A 14,867-nucleotide genomic window follows, 5' to 3' on the forward strand; every position below is an offset into this window, starting at 1 on the left:
AATCGGGCCGTTATTCGCTCCAGAGTTTTTTCGTATCCCATATGCCCTGCCATAGGGTTATAATGAGCCGCCTGGAAAATCGTTTCCCGTGAACCAAACTTTGGTGCACGAGGGTCTGCATGCAGCCCGTGTCCACCAAAGCATGGCGTATACCCCCTCGAGTCCTTACCGGAATGCTGTATGTCCCTCCCGGACCGGGAGAGGGCGCTGGGGCACCGGCAACGCGGAACACCTGCCCCACCTCCATCAGAGGACAGTCCCTCCTCAGGTGTCCCGGCTGTCCGCACTTCCAGCACTCCTGCCCCGGCGTCTGTGCTGCTCTCCGTGGCTCAGGGGCAGCGCTGCTTAGGTCCGGTCCCTGGGAAGGCACAAACGCAGCAAAAGGATTAGTGGGGCTCAACGCCAGCGTCCGCTCTGCCTGCCCTGGCACAGGCATCCGGTGCCTCGGTGCCGGCACCGGGGCTTGTCTGTTCGGCCTCCGGCCGCTGTCCCCGGGCTCCCCCGCTCTAGCGGCAAGGTGGTCCTCCGCCAACGTCACCGCCACCTCCAGACTCGCGGGACGGTGGCACCTGACCCATCTCGCCGTCTCTGCAGGCAGCCCCTCCACGAACTGCTCCAGCACCACTTTGCCCACCAGCAGCGTCTCGCCTTCTGACGATCCCGGCTGCAGCCAGCGTACGGCCGCGTCATGCAGCTTCCGGGCCCAAGCAAACGGCCGATCCGCCACGGCCAGCCGACAGGCCCGGAATCGCCGGCGATGATCTTCAGCGGTGAGCCCCAACCTGTCCACCACCGCCCGGCTCACGTCCTGGAAGCTGCCCCTCGAAGCCGGCGGCAGACCCAGGGCCGCCGTCCGAGCCTCCCCTGACAACAGAGGAAGCAAACACGGAGCCCACTCCGCCTGCGGCCACTGGCAGGCCTCCGCCGTGGCACGAAAAGTCTCCAGAAAAACCTGGGGGTCGTCCCCGTCCCCCATCCGGGGCACCGCCACCGACAGCGGTGGGGGCTTCGGCGGGGCAGCGGCGCCAACCAGTCGCTCCAGAACCAGAGTCTGCCAGTCCGTCTGCTCCTGCAGCGCAGCCAGGTGGGCCCGCAGGGCCGCTGCCTGGTCGTGGCTCATCTTTGCCATCTCCGCCAGCATCTGCGCCAAATACTGCAAAGGCTGGGCGGGCGGCGCAGCCTGCGGGTCGGACATCCCCACACCGGCAGGCTCCTGGGTTTCGGCACCACTTGTGGAGTATACCAGGCCCAAGCACACACACACGCAGATCCGTATTGCCAAGGACCACATTTATTGATGTTTACACAGCAGACAATATGACGCACAGACTGACAGTTCTCGATCCCAGCTGATGTGTGTCTCTTTTCCCTTAGCGCTCTTCCACTCCTCTCCGCCTCACTATATAAAGGGAAGGAAAACCACCATCAGTCCAAAATCGCCATCAGCTGTTCTTACCAGCACCGCCCCGTCGAGCTCACTGCACCACTCCTCCCCTGCAGCCGCGCCCCGGACCACACCTCCGCCACACACATAACCTCAGAGGATTGCAAAAGAACATGATCCTCTGCATTCACTACAGAATTAATGGTATTATACAGAACACGAGGGTTATGTGAATTAACAGAAATAAGTTGTGAAAAATAGGTCTTTACTGCCCTCTGATAAGCTTTCCAGCTCGTCTTAAGAGCTTCCAGAGAGACGTACAGTCTGTCCTTTTTCCATCATCTTTCACATCTCCTACATTCTCTTCTAATGGCTCGAGTAAAATCGGTTAGAGCTGGCCTTGGGTTTACACTGCCTGAGTCTTACAGGTGCAGCAACATCAAGGGCAGATTTACAAACAGAGTCCAGATGAGATAGTAATCCATCTGCGGAGGACGACTCAGAGGGACTGGACACAAGTTGTTGAAATAGTGTTGAAAAATGCTCAGCAGTATCTGAGCCGAAGGCACGATAACACTGCGTAGGTGCAGCCCGTTTAACAACAGGACTAAGAGGACAGGACTTTTATATCAGCAGGCACACCTCTATCAGTCTTTCTCTTCCACTATCTAGCCATGATGCTGTAAAAGTATATGTATGAGTATATGTAACATCAAAAAACTATTCACACTTTGAGCAAGGGGATGGTTGTAACACTTTTAAAACATATGTCATAAAACACCCCAGCCCTGGAAGTCATTGTTTCACTAACTGCATAGTGGGTTAAAATTAGCAGGCCATCACAGTTTGTCTAAGAAACTAAAAATTAATATACTGTTAAGTCATAATTTTTTATCTGCAGTTGTGTAACAGTTTAGTTCTTTCGTCAAAATAAATTTTTTCCCAATGAAATCAACATGCAGTTGCTTGTAGCCATGACAACCAGCATGTGAAATCAGGAATGAAAGTGAGTAAACACTTAAATGATAATATTACTCCTATATCATGCCTGATTGGTGTGATTGGTGATGTTACAACTCTCTCCGCGTTACAACCATACGTCCCCCCTACAGAAAATAAAACACGAACTAGAAAAGATATAAAGCAGCCATGCACATGCAATATAATCTGAATTATTATTCCAGCTGCCACAAGCAGACAAGATTTTCAAAAAAAGGGTGAACTGAGATTTTATTTGACATGAGTTTAGCGGTAGCACTATCTAAACAGGGTTCAACATGGTTTTGGAGATAAAAACAGATGTCATGACTGCGCTTTCAAATGTGGGTTTCAAGTGGGATCTATTTATTTAAATATTGGCCTTACCTAAAGGGGGATATATTTTCCTAAACAAATTGATTTGGTTGACTTAATTCCTTTACCTTCCCCAGATACCTTGAAAATTCAAATTCAATTAAATAAATAAAACAAAAAGATTACCAAGAGGACCCTACAGAGAGTCTATACTGCTCCTCTTGGCAAAACAATTGTGTTCAACAAAGGTTGCAGATGATGATTCTGCTTGCTAAAACTGCCAGACAGGGTGGGTTCAGGGGGGGAAAAAGAGTACAAACATTTTTTCACCATTTCACTCCTGTGACATGCATTTAAAGTGGCTGGAATAATGCTTAAAGTATTCAAATGTAATTCAAAAACTACCTGGCTCATTCTCCACCTCTTCGTGTCATCCCTTTCTAGGACAGAAGGCACATGGTAATATAAACATAGTTCCAAACACATGACAAGGGACGAGGCTTGAAGTGTGTTTCAGCTGTTTGCTAGATGCTGGAGCTCACATATTTGACTTATTCCAGGTAAGTATAAATGTAACAAACATCAGAGGTCTTCTGTGGGCTTTTTGATAATATGTAATTGTGTAATGTTCATTTAATGTTATGTTTACATCTCGCTGGAGTCTGATGTTTGCATCAGCTTACATAGATGTCTTGCCTCCTTCCTGCTGGCCCACACTGCTGTTGTGGAGTGCAGCCCTCCACAACAATGTGGAAGTTTGGGGAAATTAATTTCCCACCAACTTCCTATTACATTATTAATTGGCATTAATTAATCTTGTAGTGAATAGTTGTATTTATGGAGAAAAAAGTATAGAAAGTAATAAGTGGAATGCAGATTTTCTTAAATGTAATATTTCCATTTGATGTCGCTACCAGTCAGAGGGAATTATTTCTGTTTATTTATAATTTAACTTCACCTACTGTGTGTTATTTAGAAGAAAAAAATTACTTTTAAAATGAAGTTTTACTGCCAGCTTTCATTGATTTCATTTAAAGTTTATTATTTAATGAGTAATGTCTGTGGTCTTGTATCTTGCTCTAAACGCTTTTTCTGCCACAGAAACTCACCAACAAACACTTATCAACTCATTGTATAAGTGAACCATCCAACAGCACATCATGAAACAGAATGCAGTGCTGATGACGGTCCTGTCAGGTCAGTGTGAATCATTTATTTCCAAAATTCTATGAAATAAACATTTGTTAAAAATGGGTTAGTACATCAATGAGTAACTTTTGTTGAGGTCTAAAGTGTGAAACAAAGTCTTTGTTCATTATTATACAAGCCTCTCCTAATTTTGCCACTATGAACCAACATTAACAAACTACTATATAATGTCTCATATTCAATAGTTTATGAGGATCCAGAAAATGTCTGATTTGCATTTGTCATGAAATGCTTCAAAGTGAGTTTCTTTATTCTTACCACAGGACTGTGTTTCCTGCCTGCCTGTTTTCCTCGACTCTACATACTTGTTTCACAGGCAAAAGACTGGAGCAGCGCTAAACAGTTCTGTAGGAATAAGTACACTGACCTGGCCTGTGTGCATAATGAGAAAGACCTGGCAATGGTCAATAAACTTACAAAGGGACTTTTAAGCGTTTGGATTGGACTGCAGCCTGACACTGAAGCATGGAGGTGGTCTCTGGAATACCAGAATTACTATGTTGAAGGAGGGGCTGAGTTCAGAATGTGGGCTAGTAATGAACCCAATGTTGGTCCAGGATACTACAAAGCATGTGTGGCAATGCTCCCAAGTGGGGAATGGGCAGATCAGGCGTGCGGTGTCACATACCCATTCATCTGCTACTACAAAAGTAATGAAAAACAGTTATGTCATTATTAAGACTTTAGCTTTAACATATTCCATGTTGTTTTATTAATAGTTACTCTGATCTTTCATTTATAAGGTTTGTTCAAGGATTTTACAACCTTTAGTTTTGTAGAGGAAGGAATGAGGATTTAAGAGATTGAAGAGAAGATCCTACTAAGGATGGAGGAATTAGTCCTTATTACTAAATCTTTTATCAGAATAAAATCTGGTCAGAAAAATGACATTACACTTCATTTAAATTACAAAAAAAGTTACCATATTACTATATCAGGTTCTCCTGTGTTTGCAATAAACAAATAAATAAATAAATAATCTATTTGTATATATTTAGTAACCAGATTATTTCAACATGAATGCTACATATCTTGTAGTTACCAGTCCAATCTGTTGTATTAGACTACTACCAAAACATCTGTACGTATATGTCTGTGACAGGTAACGCAGTTATTTTCCCAAATACCAAGAGTCCAAAAAAACCAAACACATTTACATGCTACACAACTATTATACAGATATTGATATATTCTTGGAGACTGACTGAATGAAACATATTTCCAGACACATCGAGCTTCATCTATGTGAATGTGAGTGAGACCTGGAAGAACGCTCAGAGCTACTGCAGAGTGAAGCACACAGATCTGGCCAGTGTGAGGAACCAGTCTGAGAATGAACAGCTGAAGATGATGTTGAACAATTCCCCCACGTGGATCGGTCTTTATAGAAATGCATGGATGTGGTCAGATGGGAGCGCATATTCATTCCCCAACTGGGCTCCCAACAAGCCACTGAGTGAAGACAACTACTCCTGTGGCACCACATATTTAGAGAAGTGGCACAACAGTGCATGTAATGGCTACAATTACTTCCTCTGTTACACTGGTGAGCTATCATTTGTTTTGGCTACAATTTAACATTTACAGAAATTCTTGTACAATCTTTTATTCTGCAGTGTAATTCTTATGATAACACAGCATTTTGTATAACAGATGTCAAGGACCAGAGACTGTTGAAGGTGGAGCTGAAGACAACAGATGCCTCTGTGGACATGGAGGTGCTGCAGAATGACATCTTGGAAAAGGTAACTAACTAGTTAAAATAGAATAGCATTTTATATCAACAAACCAAAGCAGACAAAACAAACAAGCAAACAAAAGATGGATCCTCATATTTTTTCCCCACTAGCAGCAGCCTTAAGTAATGTATCAGTCAACATAATATCAAAACTTCTGTCACTCTCCCACAACTGATTGTGAAATTGTTAATGGATATTTACTGATAAACAGCTGTTAAAAAATGCACTGTGTGAGAATAATAAATATGTTTCCCAGTTCAATCAGAGGCTGATGGAGAACGGTCTGAGTGAATTCACGCTGAGATGGGTGAAGCAGCTTGATGGAAACATCTTCCACAAAAAGGAACAAGAGGAGGAGAAAGAGGAGACTGAAGAGGAGATCTGTGCTGTCACACTGACACTTTGATTTTCCAGCAGCCAACTTCAGTTAACTGTGGTGTGTCCTATCTCTCTGTCCTGTTCACTGAAAAAAATAACCTACATCGGTTGCAAGCAATAAAGTTATGTTTAGTCAGCCTTAATTTTCTTTTTTATAACTCAACACTTTTATATGTTAAATGAACATGATTTTGATGTTTTTTGTTCCTGTAAAGTCTTTACAGCTATCTCATGATAATGTAACACAAAATGGTTGTTTATGATTATACTTTTTTATGTTGAGAGTATGTAGGTTTTTTATGAGAGGGAAGACAAATACGCTCCAATTATAACTTTTAACAGTTTATTAGCAAAATGGTTAGAATTAGTTTTACATGGCGCCATGGACCTCCTCTCTCTGGCTCAGAGACAAAAGGCTGCCACACCCAGGAATTTATGGCCATGTTTCCTCTAGCGCAGTCAGGCTTAAAGTTTGTACCTTCTGGTGCCTTCACTAGTGAGACACCCTGTCAGGTTTATATTGTTGATTGTCATTTATGCTTAGAAATATTTAACCATATATGCTTAGAGGTGTATAATCGATTGTGTAGTGATAGGATGTGTGATCCTTAGGAGTCTGCAAAGACTTCGTGTGCATTCCAGAGTGCTCTGGCATTCACACCCACACCCTGGGAGCATGGGAGAGGTCGTACCTTGTTTTATTGTTTTATGGTAGGATAAACATAGCTATATCAGTTTTAGTCTAAGTGCCTTTTGTTTAGATGAACTGCTGGACTTCCAGGCCAGCAGGTTTAGGGAAGTTGTTTATTGCGCCACACTCTGACCACACACACACACACACACACACACACACACACACACACACAACACACACACACACACACACACACACACACACACACACACACACACACACACACATACTTACACAACGCACAGGCAAGGTACTCTTTGTGTGTATGTATACGTCATATGTTAATGAACCTATGTATTTTCATGTAACCACAATAAAAGGAGTGTTACAGGGAACCTGTCTGATGGAGGTCAAGTGGGTGGAACGACACTTGGCTCCAGGCAGGCCTCCCTCATGCATGAGTAACACAAAGAACTTTGCCTACTTGTGTCTTGCTTTTGCTGTGTAGTAAATTGTCTTGAACGATCCAGCGAATAGGTTTATGCTACAAACCTATCACTCCCCCTCCCCCTCAAATTCTTAGAGAAGGGGGCTCCTCTCTGTTTATGTCTGTTAGTATCTGATTATAGCAATCTACTTCTAATACCACTCTACAATTCTTACTGTGTGTCATAAAGCAGCGGTCCCCAACCTTTATTGCGCCACGGACCGGTTTATGCCCGACAATATTTTCACGGACCGGCCTTTAAGGTGTCGCGGATAAATACAACAAAATAAAACTAGTACCGGTACCGAAAAAAAGAAGATTTATTCATAACACACGTGAAAAGACCCAGGAAAACCGAGTTAACGATAAAAACGATAACAAAATAACGCTGAAAACCGATAAAAACCCTGAAAACCATACATTTCACACCTGAGCCTCAACTCTCGTGGCCCAGTACCAAACGACTCATGGACCGGTAGGCTACCAGTCCGAGGCCCAGGGGTTGGGGACCGCTGTAATAAAGTATAAAACAAACCTGCGATGCTAATTATGAGATATTAGCCTTAAAGATAAAAAATAAACCCCAACATGTATTTAGTTATCTTATGTTAAACCAATATACACATTTTGGTGGGCCAAAATGTTCTTTAGCTGGATTAGCTGAATGTCTCAGAGTCTAGGGAATTCAGTATGACAATGGTGACACACCCTTGGGACTCTATTCACTGAAGATAAGTTTACAAAAAGTCTATCCAGTGAGTGAGGGTGAGTGCTGAGTAATCGCATATGAGAGCATGAGGGTGGGAAGGTATGTTTGTATCTGTGTCAGGTTGGGTATCAGACGCCAGCTCTCTGGGGACATCTCAGGTCCTTCAAGGTATGGAGGCCTATCTCCCCCACCACCACTTCCCCTGCCGGTGGCAGACGCCCTCAGACATCAGTGCGTTGGTGGTTCTTTGTGTCCGGGGATGGGCGTCCAGGTACACACCGGCTCACTCCTTGGTGGCTGCTTATCGGGGCCTGGAGCCTGGGGCTCGCTCGGGCCACTTCGGGGGTGGGGTGCCCCCGGCCTCTCGGCCTGGGGCTCAGTCACTCAGGCACAGCTGGCTGCCGGCGGAGCTCACGGGCACGTCACTGCAACCCCCCCTGGCTTTTGCTCCGCGGCAGCTGAGTGACCGATCATCTGGGACTCTCCTCAGCTCTTTCTGGGACAGTGGTGCAGGATCCCTTCCAGTATATACTGTGAGACCTGAAAAGAAAGATGGTCCACTGCGGACACTGCATAGGGACTTATTACTCCCTTGTGGCTATCTCCCCAACGAGAGTAGTGACAAGCCTGTAGGGCAGACACAAAGACGCAGGCCAGCAACACGTCTCAGTCCAGTTGCAGACTCCGATCAATTCTCAGAGGCCGAGGATGAGATTTTCCCCAATTACTGGTTCAGAGACGCCCCCAGTTCTGAGATACCTACGGTCACCATTTGTCAAGAAACGCACCCTTATTTACCAGTGTCTTCTGGGGAAGATGCACAACTTCCAGAATTTTGTCCCTCAGTTAAAGGTTCTACTGCTCGATATCCAAGCTGCAATCCACAGACTGACCAGTTATGTAACTTACCTGTTGACAGTCCAGATTCAGCAACTCTTCCAGTGTCTGAGAGTCACTGTCATGACACAGAAATCGTGAGCGATGACCAAAATCCACCAGCAGAGATGGAGACTGAAAGGATTGCACCTGGAAGTGATTGTCATGACTTGAATTCCGGTTTATCTTCTCTTGCTCCAAACCTGTCTACGGATGTTGAGGCGACAGGTCGAACTGAAATGGGATTGTCAAATGAGTCACCAACAGATGAATCTCCTGAAGAGCTCTCAGTAGACCAGACACTGATTGGAAGCCAAGACCAACCTGGTTCTGCTAGACGATCAAATAGGGAGCGAGAACCGCCTAAACGCCTTTAGTATGTGAAACTTGGGCATCCACTTATAGCTGTGGTGCAATCTCTGTTCCAGGGTTTAACCACAGCTTTTACAGACATTTTGGATGAGGGTTATCACCCATTAGATTGCCCTGTCCAGACCCATCAGACAGTAATTACCCAACCATTGCCATGCAACGGGGCGTGCATGAGTTCAGTGGGGGAGGTTGTAGCCCAGCTAGAAAAAAAGAGCAGTGGAAAGTAGTTTTTTTTCATGTATAATGTAAACAATTTAGTCATTTCTTTTTTCTTTTATGTTTAAAGGAAGATGTGGACCAATAAGATTATCTGTTGTCATTTAACTTGGCCAATCAGCAATGAGCTCCCAGTGACCCTTGCTGTTGACCTTGATCACATGATTTCCTGTGTTGCCATTTCGTTCCTGTTCATATAATGCCATGTGCCAGAGAAACTAATGTTCCCGAAGTCGAATCGCTAGGAGTTAAAAGCAAGTCTGCTGCAGTTGTTTTTGGTTGTTCAGAGTTTCACCCTGTCACCCGGTCAGGTTTTTTTGTTATCTGGTAAAAGGATGACTCGACAGATGGACCCAGTCTGAAGCAAGCCCCATCGAGGAGCAGTGATTCCACAGTTCCAGTTAACTGGATGGCTAGCCAACCCGAAATTGAATCGGATTTGCCAAGGTTTTATTGAAGCCAAAGTTTCGTTCCCATTGAAGCTTCAGATACCTGCAGAACTACGAACTTTCTTCCTTCATCGGAGTGTGGTAGGACAAACATTAAACAAACTGAACGGGCCCCAACGATCCATCAGTTACCAGACATTATCCATTCATACAATTGACTCAGAGAAAGCTGTATGCGCGCACTTTTATTTAGTTTGTTATTTTGGGGGAAATATTTTGTATTTTATTTTATTGCTTTCATTACATTGTTGCAGCTGCTGTGTGTCAAATATAACAAATTTGTGAACAGTCTATTGTGGTGTGGTCTCTCCTTATTGGTGTTTATACCTTGGGCTCCTGCCGATCCTAGATCTTCTGCTACTGGCTAGTGGAGTTCGGTCATTCTTAATGATAAGTCGTAAGTCCGGTTACATTTGGCCATGGCAGAGTTTGGAGTCTGACTGTTTGAGGCTGTGGACAGGTGTCTTTTATACAGATGATGAGTTCAAACAGGTGCCATTCATACAGGTAACGAGTGGGGGACAGAAAAGCTTCTTACAGAGGACGTTACAGGTCTGTGAGAGCCAGAGATTCTCCTTGTTTGAGGTGACCAAATACTTATTTTCCACCCTGATTTACGAATAAATTCTTTACAAATCCTACCATGTGGATTCATGGATTTTTTTTTCACATTCTGTCTCTCACAGTTAAAGTGTACCTCTGGTGCAAATTACTGACCTCTGTCATCATTTTAAGTGGGGGAACTTGCACAATCAGTGGCTGACTAAATACTTTTTTGCCCCACTGTATGTTCTACAATCAATTCTCATATTGAAATATTGCTATTTTATTAATTTGGGGTACATTTTTAGTTTGTTATTAACAGCAACACAGTGGAAAGCAACAATAATATTGTGATACTCCAAATGATAGGCAGGAACTACTTCTTTCGCCTGTCACAGTGCTATGTAATATACAGCTCTATAAATGGAGATCTGGGAGGAAAAAGGATGACCAATGATTTTTTGAGCCATTTTAATGACCCTTTGTAGTGTGCCACGGTGCAGCTGGAGAACCACATAGAGATGGGATATGTCAGCACACTTTCAATGCAGCAACAGAAGACAGTCAGCAGCTCCCTCTTCAGGTCCATTTTTCTGAGGAGTCTCAGAAAATGGAGACGCTGTTGGACCTTCTTTACAACATTGAAGGTGTTTGAGCTCCATTGGAGGTCTGTGTCTATGTGCACTCCCAGGAACTTAAAGCTGGACACCCTTTCCACGCACGCTGTGTTGATGCGGATGGGCTGCAGCTTGGACAGCACAGAGGCACTAATCATGGCAGCACAAGAACAAGCTCTGAGTACAAGATCCATAGAGGCTGGGGTCTATCACACCAGGCAAGACCCCAGGTGCAGGCTGTGTAAAGATGCCCCAGAGACAATCCAGCACATAACAGCAGGGTGCAAGATGCTAGCAGGCAAGGCATACATGGAACGCCATAACCAAGTGGCCGGCATAGTGTACAGGAACATCTGTGCCGAGTATAACCTAGAAGTCCCGAGGTCAAAATGGGAGATGCCCCCAAGGGTGGTGGAGAATGACCGAGCTAAGATCCTGTGGGACTTCCAGATACAGACGGACAAAATGGTGGTGGCTAACCAACCGGACATAGTGGTGGTAGACAAACAGAAGAAGACGGCCGTAGTGATCGATGTAGCGGTTCCGAATGACAGCAATATCAGGAAGAAGGAACACGAGAAGCTGGAGAAATACCAAGGGCTCAGAGAAGAGCTCGAGAGGATGTGGAGGGTGAAGGTAACGGTGGTCCCCGTGGTAATCGGAGCTCTAGGTGCGGTGACTCCCAAGCTAGGCGAGTGGCTCCAGCAGATCCCGGGAATAACATCGGAGATCTCTGTCCAGAAGAGCGCAGTCCTGGGAACAGCTAAGATACTGCGCAGGACCCTCAAGCTCCCAGGCCTCTGGTAGAGGACCCGAGCTTGAAGGATAAACCGCCCGCAGGGGCGTGCTGGGTGTTATATATATATATATATATATAAGTCACTCATTAATAAATAGCTGGAAAAGAAACATGTGTAGCTGAGCAGTAACCAGTGTGTTAAGTGGATGCGTTGTACAGGGAGATGGCCACAGGCAGGAAAGATTTCCTGTGTCGTTCAGTGGTGCTTTTCGGTAATCTCAGTCTCTCACTGAACGAGCTCCTGTGACTGACCAGCATGTCATGGAGTGGGTGGGAGGTGTTATCCAACATTGTCTTCATCTTGGACAGCATCCGCCTCTCCGACACCACCTTGAGGGAGTCCAGCTCCATCCCCACAACATTACTGGCCTTACGGATTAGTTTATTAAGTCTGTTGGCATCTGCGACCCTCAGCCTGCTCCCCCAGCATGCAACAGCATAGAGGATCGCACTGGCCACAACAGACTCATAGAAAATCCTGAGCATCTTCTGGCAGATGTAGAAGGATCTCAGTCGCCTCAAAAAATAGAGACGACTCTGGCCCTTCCTGTAAAGTGCTGTGGTGTTTGTAGCCCAGTCCAGTTTATTGTCAATGTGTACTCCAAGGTATTTATAGTCCTCCACAATGTCAACACTGACCCCCTGGATTGAAACAGGGGTCAAGTGTTTCCTGGTCTTCCTGAAGTCCACTATCAATTCCTTGGTCTTTGCCACGTTGAGCTGCAGATGATTCTGCTCACACCACGTGACAAAGGAGTCGACCACAGCCCGGTACTCTGTCTCGTCATCCCTGCTGATGCAACCAACCACCGCAGAGCCATCAGAGAACTTCTGAAGATGGCAGGTCTCTGTGCAGTGGCTGAAGTCTGTGGTGTAGAGGGTGAAGAGGAAGGGGGAGAGGTGGTGCCCCTGTGGTGCCCCTGTGTTGCTGATTACCTTGTCAGACACACACTGTGGGAGACGTACATATTGTGGTCTTCCTGTCAGGTAATCAACAATCCAGGACACCAGAGAAGCATCCACCTGCATCGCTGCTAACTTATCACCCAGGAGGGTCGGCCTGATGGTGTTGAAAGCACTAGAAAAGTCAAAAAACATGACCCTCACAGTGCTCGCCGGCTGGTCCAGATGGGTGTAGACACGATTGAGCAGGTAGATGATGGCGTCCTCAGTTCCGAGACGAGGCTGATAAGCGAACTGAAGGGGATGCAGATGTGGTCTTACTATGGGTCGCAGCTGGTCCAGGATGAGCCTTTCCAGGGTCTTTATGATGTGGGAGGTCAGTGCCACGGGCCTGTAATCCTGGGGGCCACTGGGACGTGGCGTCTTTGGTACAGGGACGAGGCATGATGTCTTCCACATCACTGGGACCCTCTGCAGACTCAGACTCAGCATAAACAGTTTATGAAAGACTCCACACAGCTGGGGGGCACAGGTCTTGAGGACGAGGGGACTCACTCCGTCTGGTCCAGCAGACTTCCCTGAGTGAAGTCTCCTCATTTGCATCTCAACCTGGTATTGAGAGAAGGTGATGGGTGGGGGAGGGGTGTCAGGAATCTCACAGGAGGCAACAGCGACATGCGAAGAGAGAGGCTGGCACAGTGGTGTGGCTCTGGATTCCAGGCTGACTACAGGTGAGGTTGTGGAGGTGGGAGCAGACACTGTGGTGTCGAATCTATTGAAAAAAAGATTCAACTCGTTAGCTCTATTCTCACCTCCCTCAGCTCCCCTGCTGTTGGTTGGCCTGAATCCAGTGATGGTCTTCATGCCCCTCCACACCTCTCTCATGCTGTTCTGCTGGAGTTTCCAATCCAGCTTCCTCCTGTAATTGTCCTTAGCCTCTCTGATCTTGTCCTTTAGTAACACCTGGACCTTCCTCACCTCCTCTTTATTGCCCCCTCTGAAAGCCCTCTTCTTCTTGTTGAGGAGGGCTTTGATGTCCTTAGTCACCCACGGCTTGTTATTTGGGTAACAATGAACAGTCTGAGCTGGAACAATGGAGTCGGTGCGGAACGTTATGTAGTCTGTGATACACTCAGTAAGCCCATTGATGTCGTCGGCGTGAGGCTCACAGAGTGTTTCCCAGTTGGTCACCTCGAAACAGCCCTGTAGTTCCGCTAAGGCCTCCTCTGACCACCTCCTAACACTCCTCGTGGTCACAGGTTCCCTCCTCACAATTGGCACATAGCGGGGGGTGAGGTGAATCAGGTTATGATCTGACCTACCAAGTGGGGGGAGGGAGGAGGAGCTGTATGCATCCTTGACATTAGCATACAGTAGGTCTAGAATTTTTTCAACATATTCTCTGAATGTTGTTAGTGTATTTTCCAGTGATACATGGTTGAAGTCACCCGAGATCACAATAAAGGCACTCGGGTGCTGAGTCTGTAACCGGGCTATGGCAGAGTGGATAGTGTCACATGCAGCTGTGGGGTTAGCAGAGGGAGGAACATAAACAGTCACCAAGATGACGTGAGAGAATTCCCTGGGTAAATAATACGGCCTGAGTCCAACAGCACACAGTTCAATGTCTGGGCAACAAATCCTTTCTTTGATTGTTATGTTGGCAGGGTTACACCACCGGTTGTTAACTAAAACAGCAAGCCCACCTCCTTTCCGCTTACCGCTAGCGATGCTGTCCCTGTCCGCCCGAACAGTGTGGAAGCCTTCCACGGAAGCATTCTCATCGGGAATGTCCTGGTGCATCCATGATTCGGTGAAACACATCAGGCTACACTCTCGGTATTCCCTCTGACTCCGTACCAGTGCTGAGAGCTCGCCGATTTTATTCGATAACGATCGCACATTTCCCATCACGATAGAATGGTAAATGGCCTGTATTTATATAGCGCTTTACTAGTCCCTAAGGAACTCAAAGCGCTTTACATATCCAGTCACCCACCCATTCACACATACATTCACACACTGGTGATGGCAAGCTACATTGTAGCAGACACGGCAGACACGGTTTATACCTCCTCCTCGCTTCAAGCCTCCGCTGTCTCACCGTCTCCTTCTTTCTTCTCTTCTGTCCTTGACCTCTGCATCCCCGATGTGTTTTCCTCCAAATTTCAGCTGGTACTTCTGCGGGCCTGGCCAGCGAGCCGGCCAGCATCAGGGCGATCAGCTGATCTCTGGAGTAAACAGTCCGTGAGTGTAGGA

General features: G+C 46.1%; 1 protein-coding gene across 1 annotated transcript; it reads left to right on the plus strand.

Moving 5' to 3' along the window:
- Positions 1 to 929: 929 nt before the first annotated feature.
- LOC308411561 (putative C-type lectin domain family 20 member A) lies at positions 930 to 7,050 on the plus strand. The gene is made up of 7 exons (XM_080905499.1): positions 930 to 1,588; positions 3,122 to 3,237; positions 3,779 to 3,874; positions 4,150 to 4,536; positions 5,112 to 5,432; positions 5,540 to 5,631; positions 5,882 to 7,050. Exons 3-7 carry the CDS (start codon positions 3,838 to 3,840, stop codon positions 6,029 to 6,031), a joined length of 987 nt encoding a protein of 328 aa, XP_080761625.1. The 5' UTR covers positions 930 to 1,588; positions 3,122 to 3,237; positions 3,779 to 3,837; the 3' UTR covers positions 6,032 to 7,050.
- The last annotated feature ends 7,817 nt before the right edge of the window (positions 7,051 to 14,867 follow it).

The sequence above is a fragment of the Rhamphochromis sp. 'chilingali' genome (assembly GCF_963969265.1).
Source record: "Rhamphochromis sp. 'chilingali' genome assembly, chromosome: 15".
Taxonomy (NCBI): Eukaryota; Metazoa; Chordata; class Actinopteri; order Cichliformes; family Cichlidae; genus Rhamphochromis; species Rhamphochromis sp. 'chilingali'.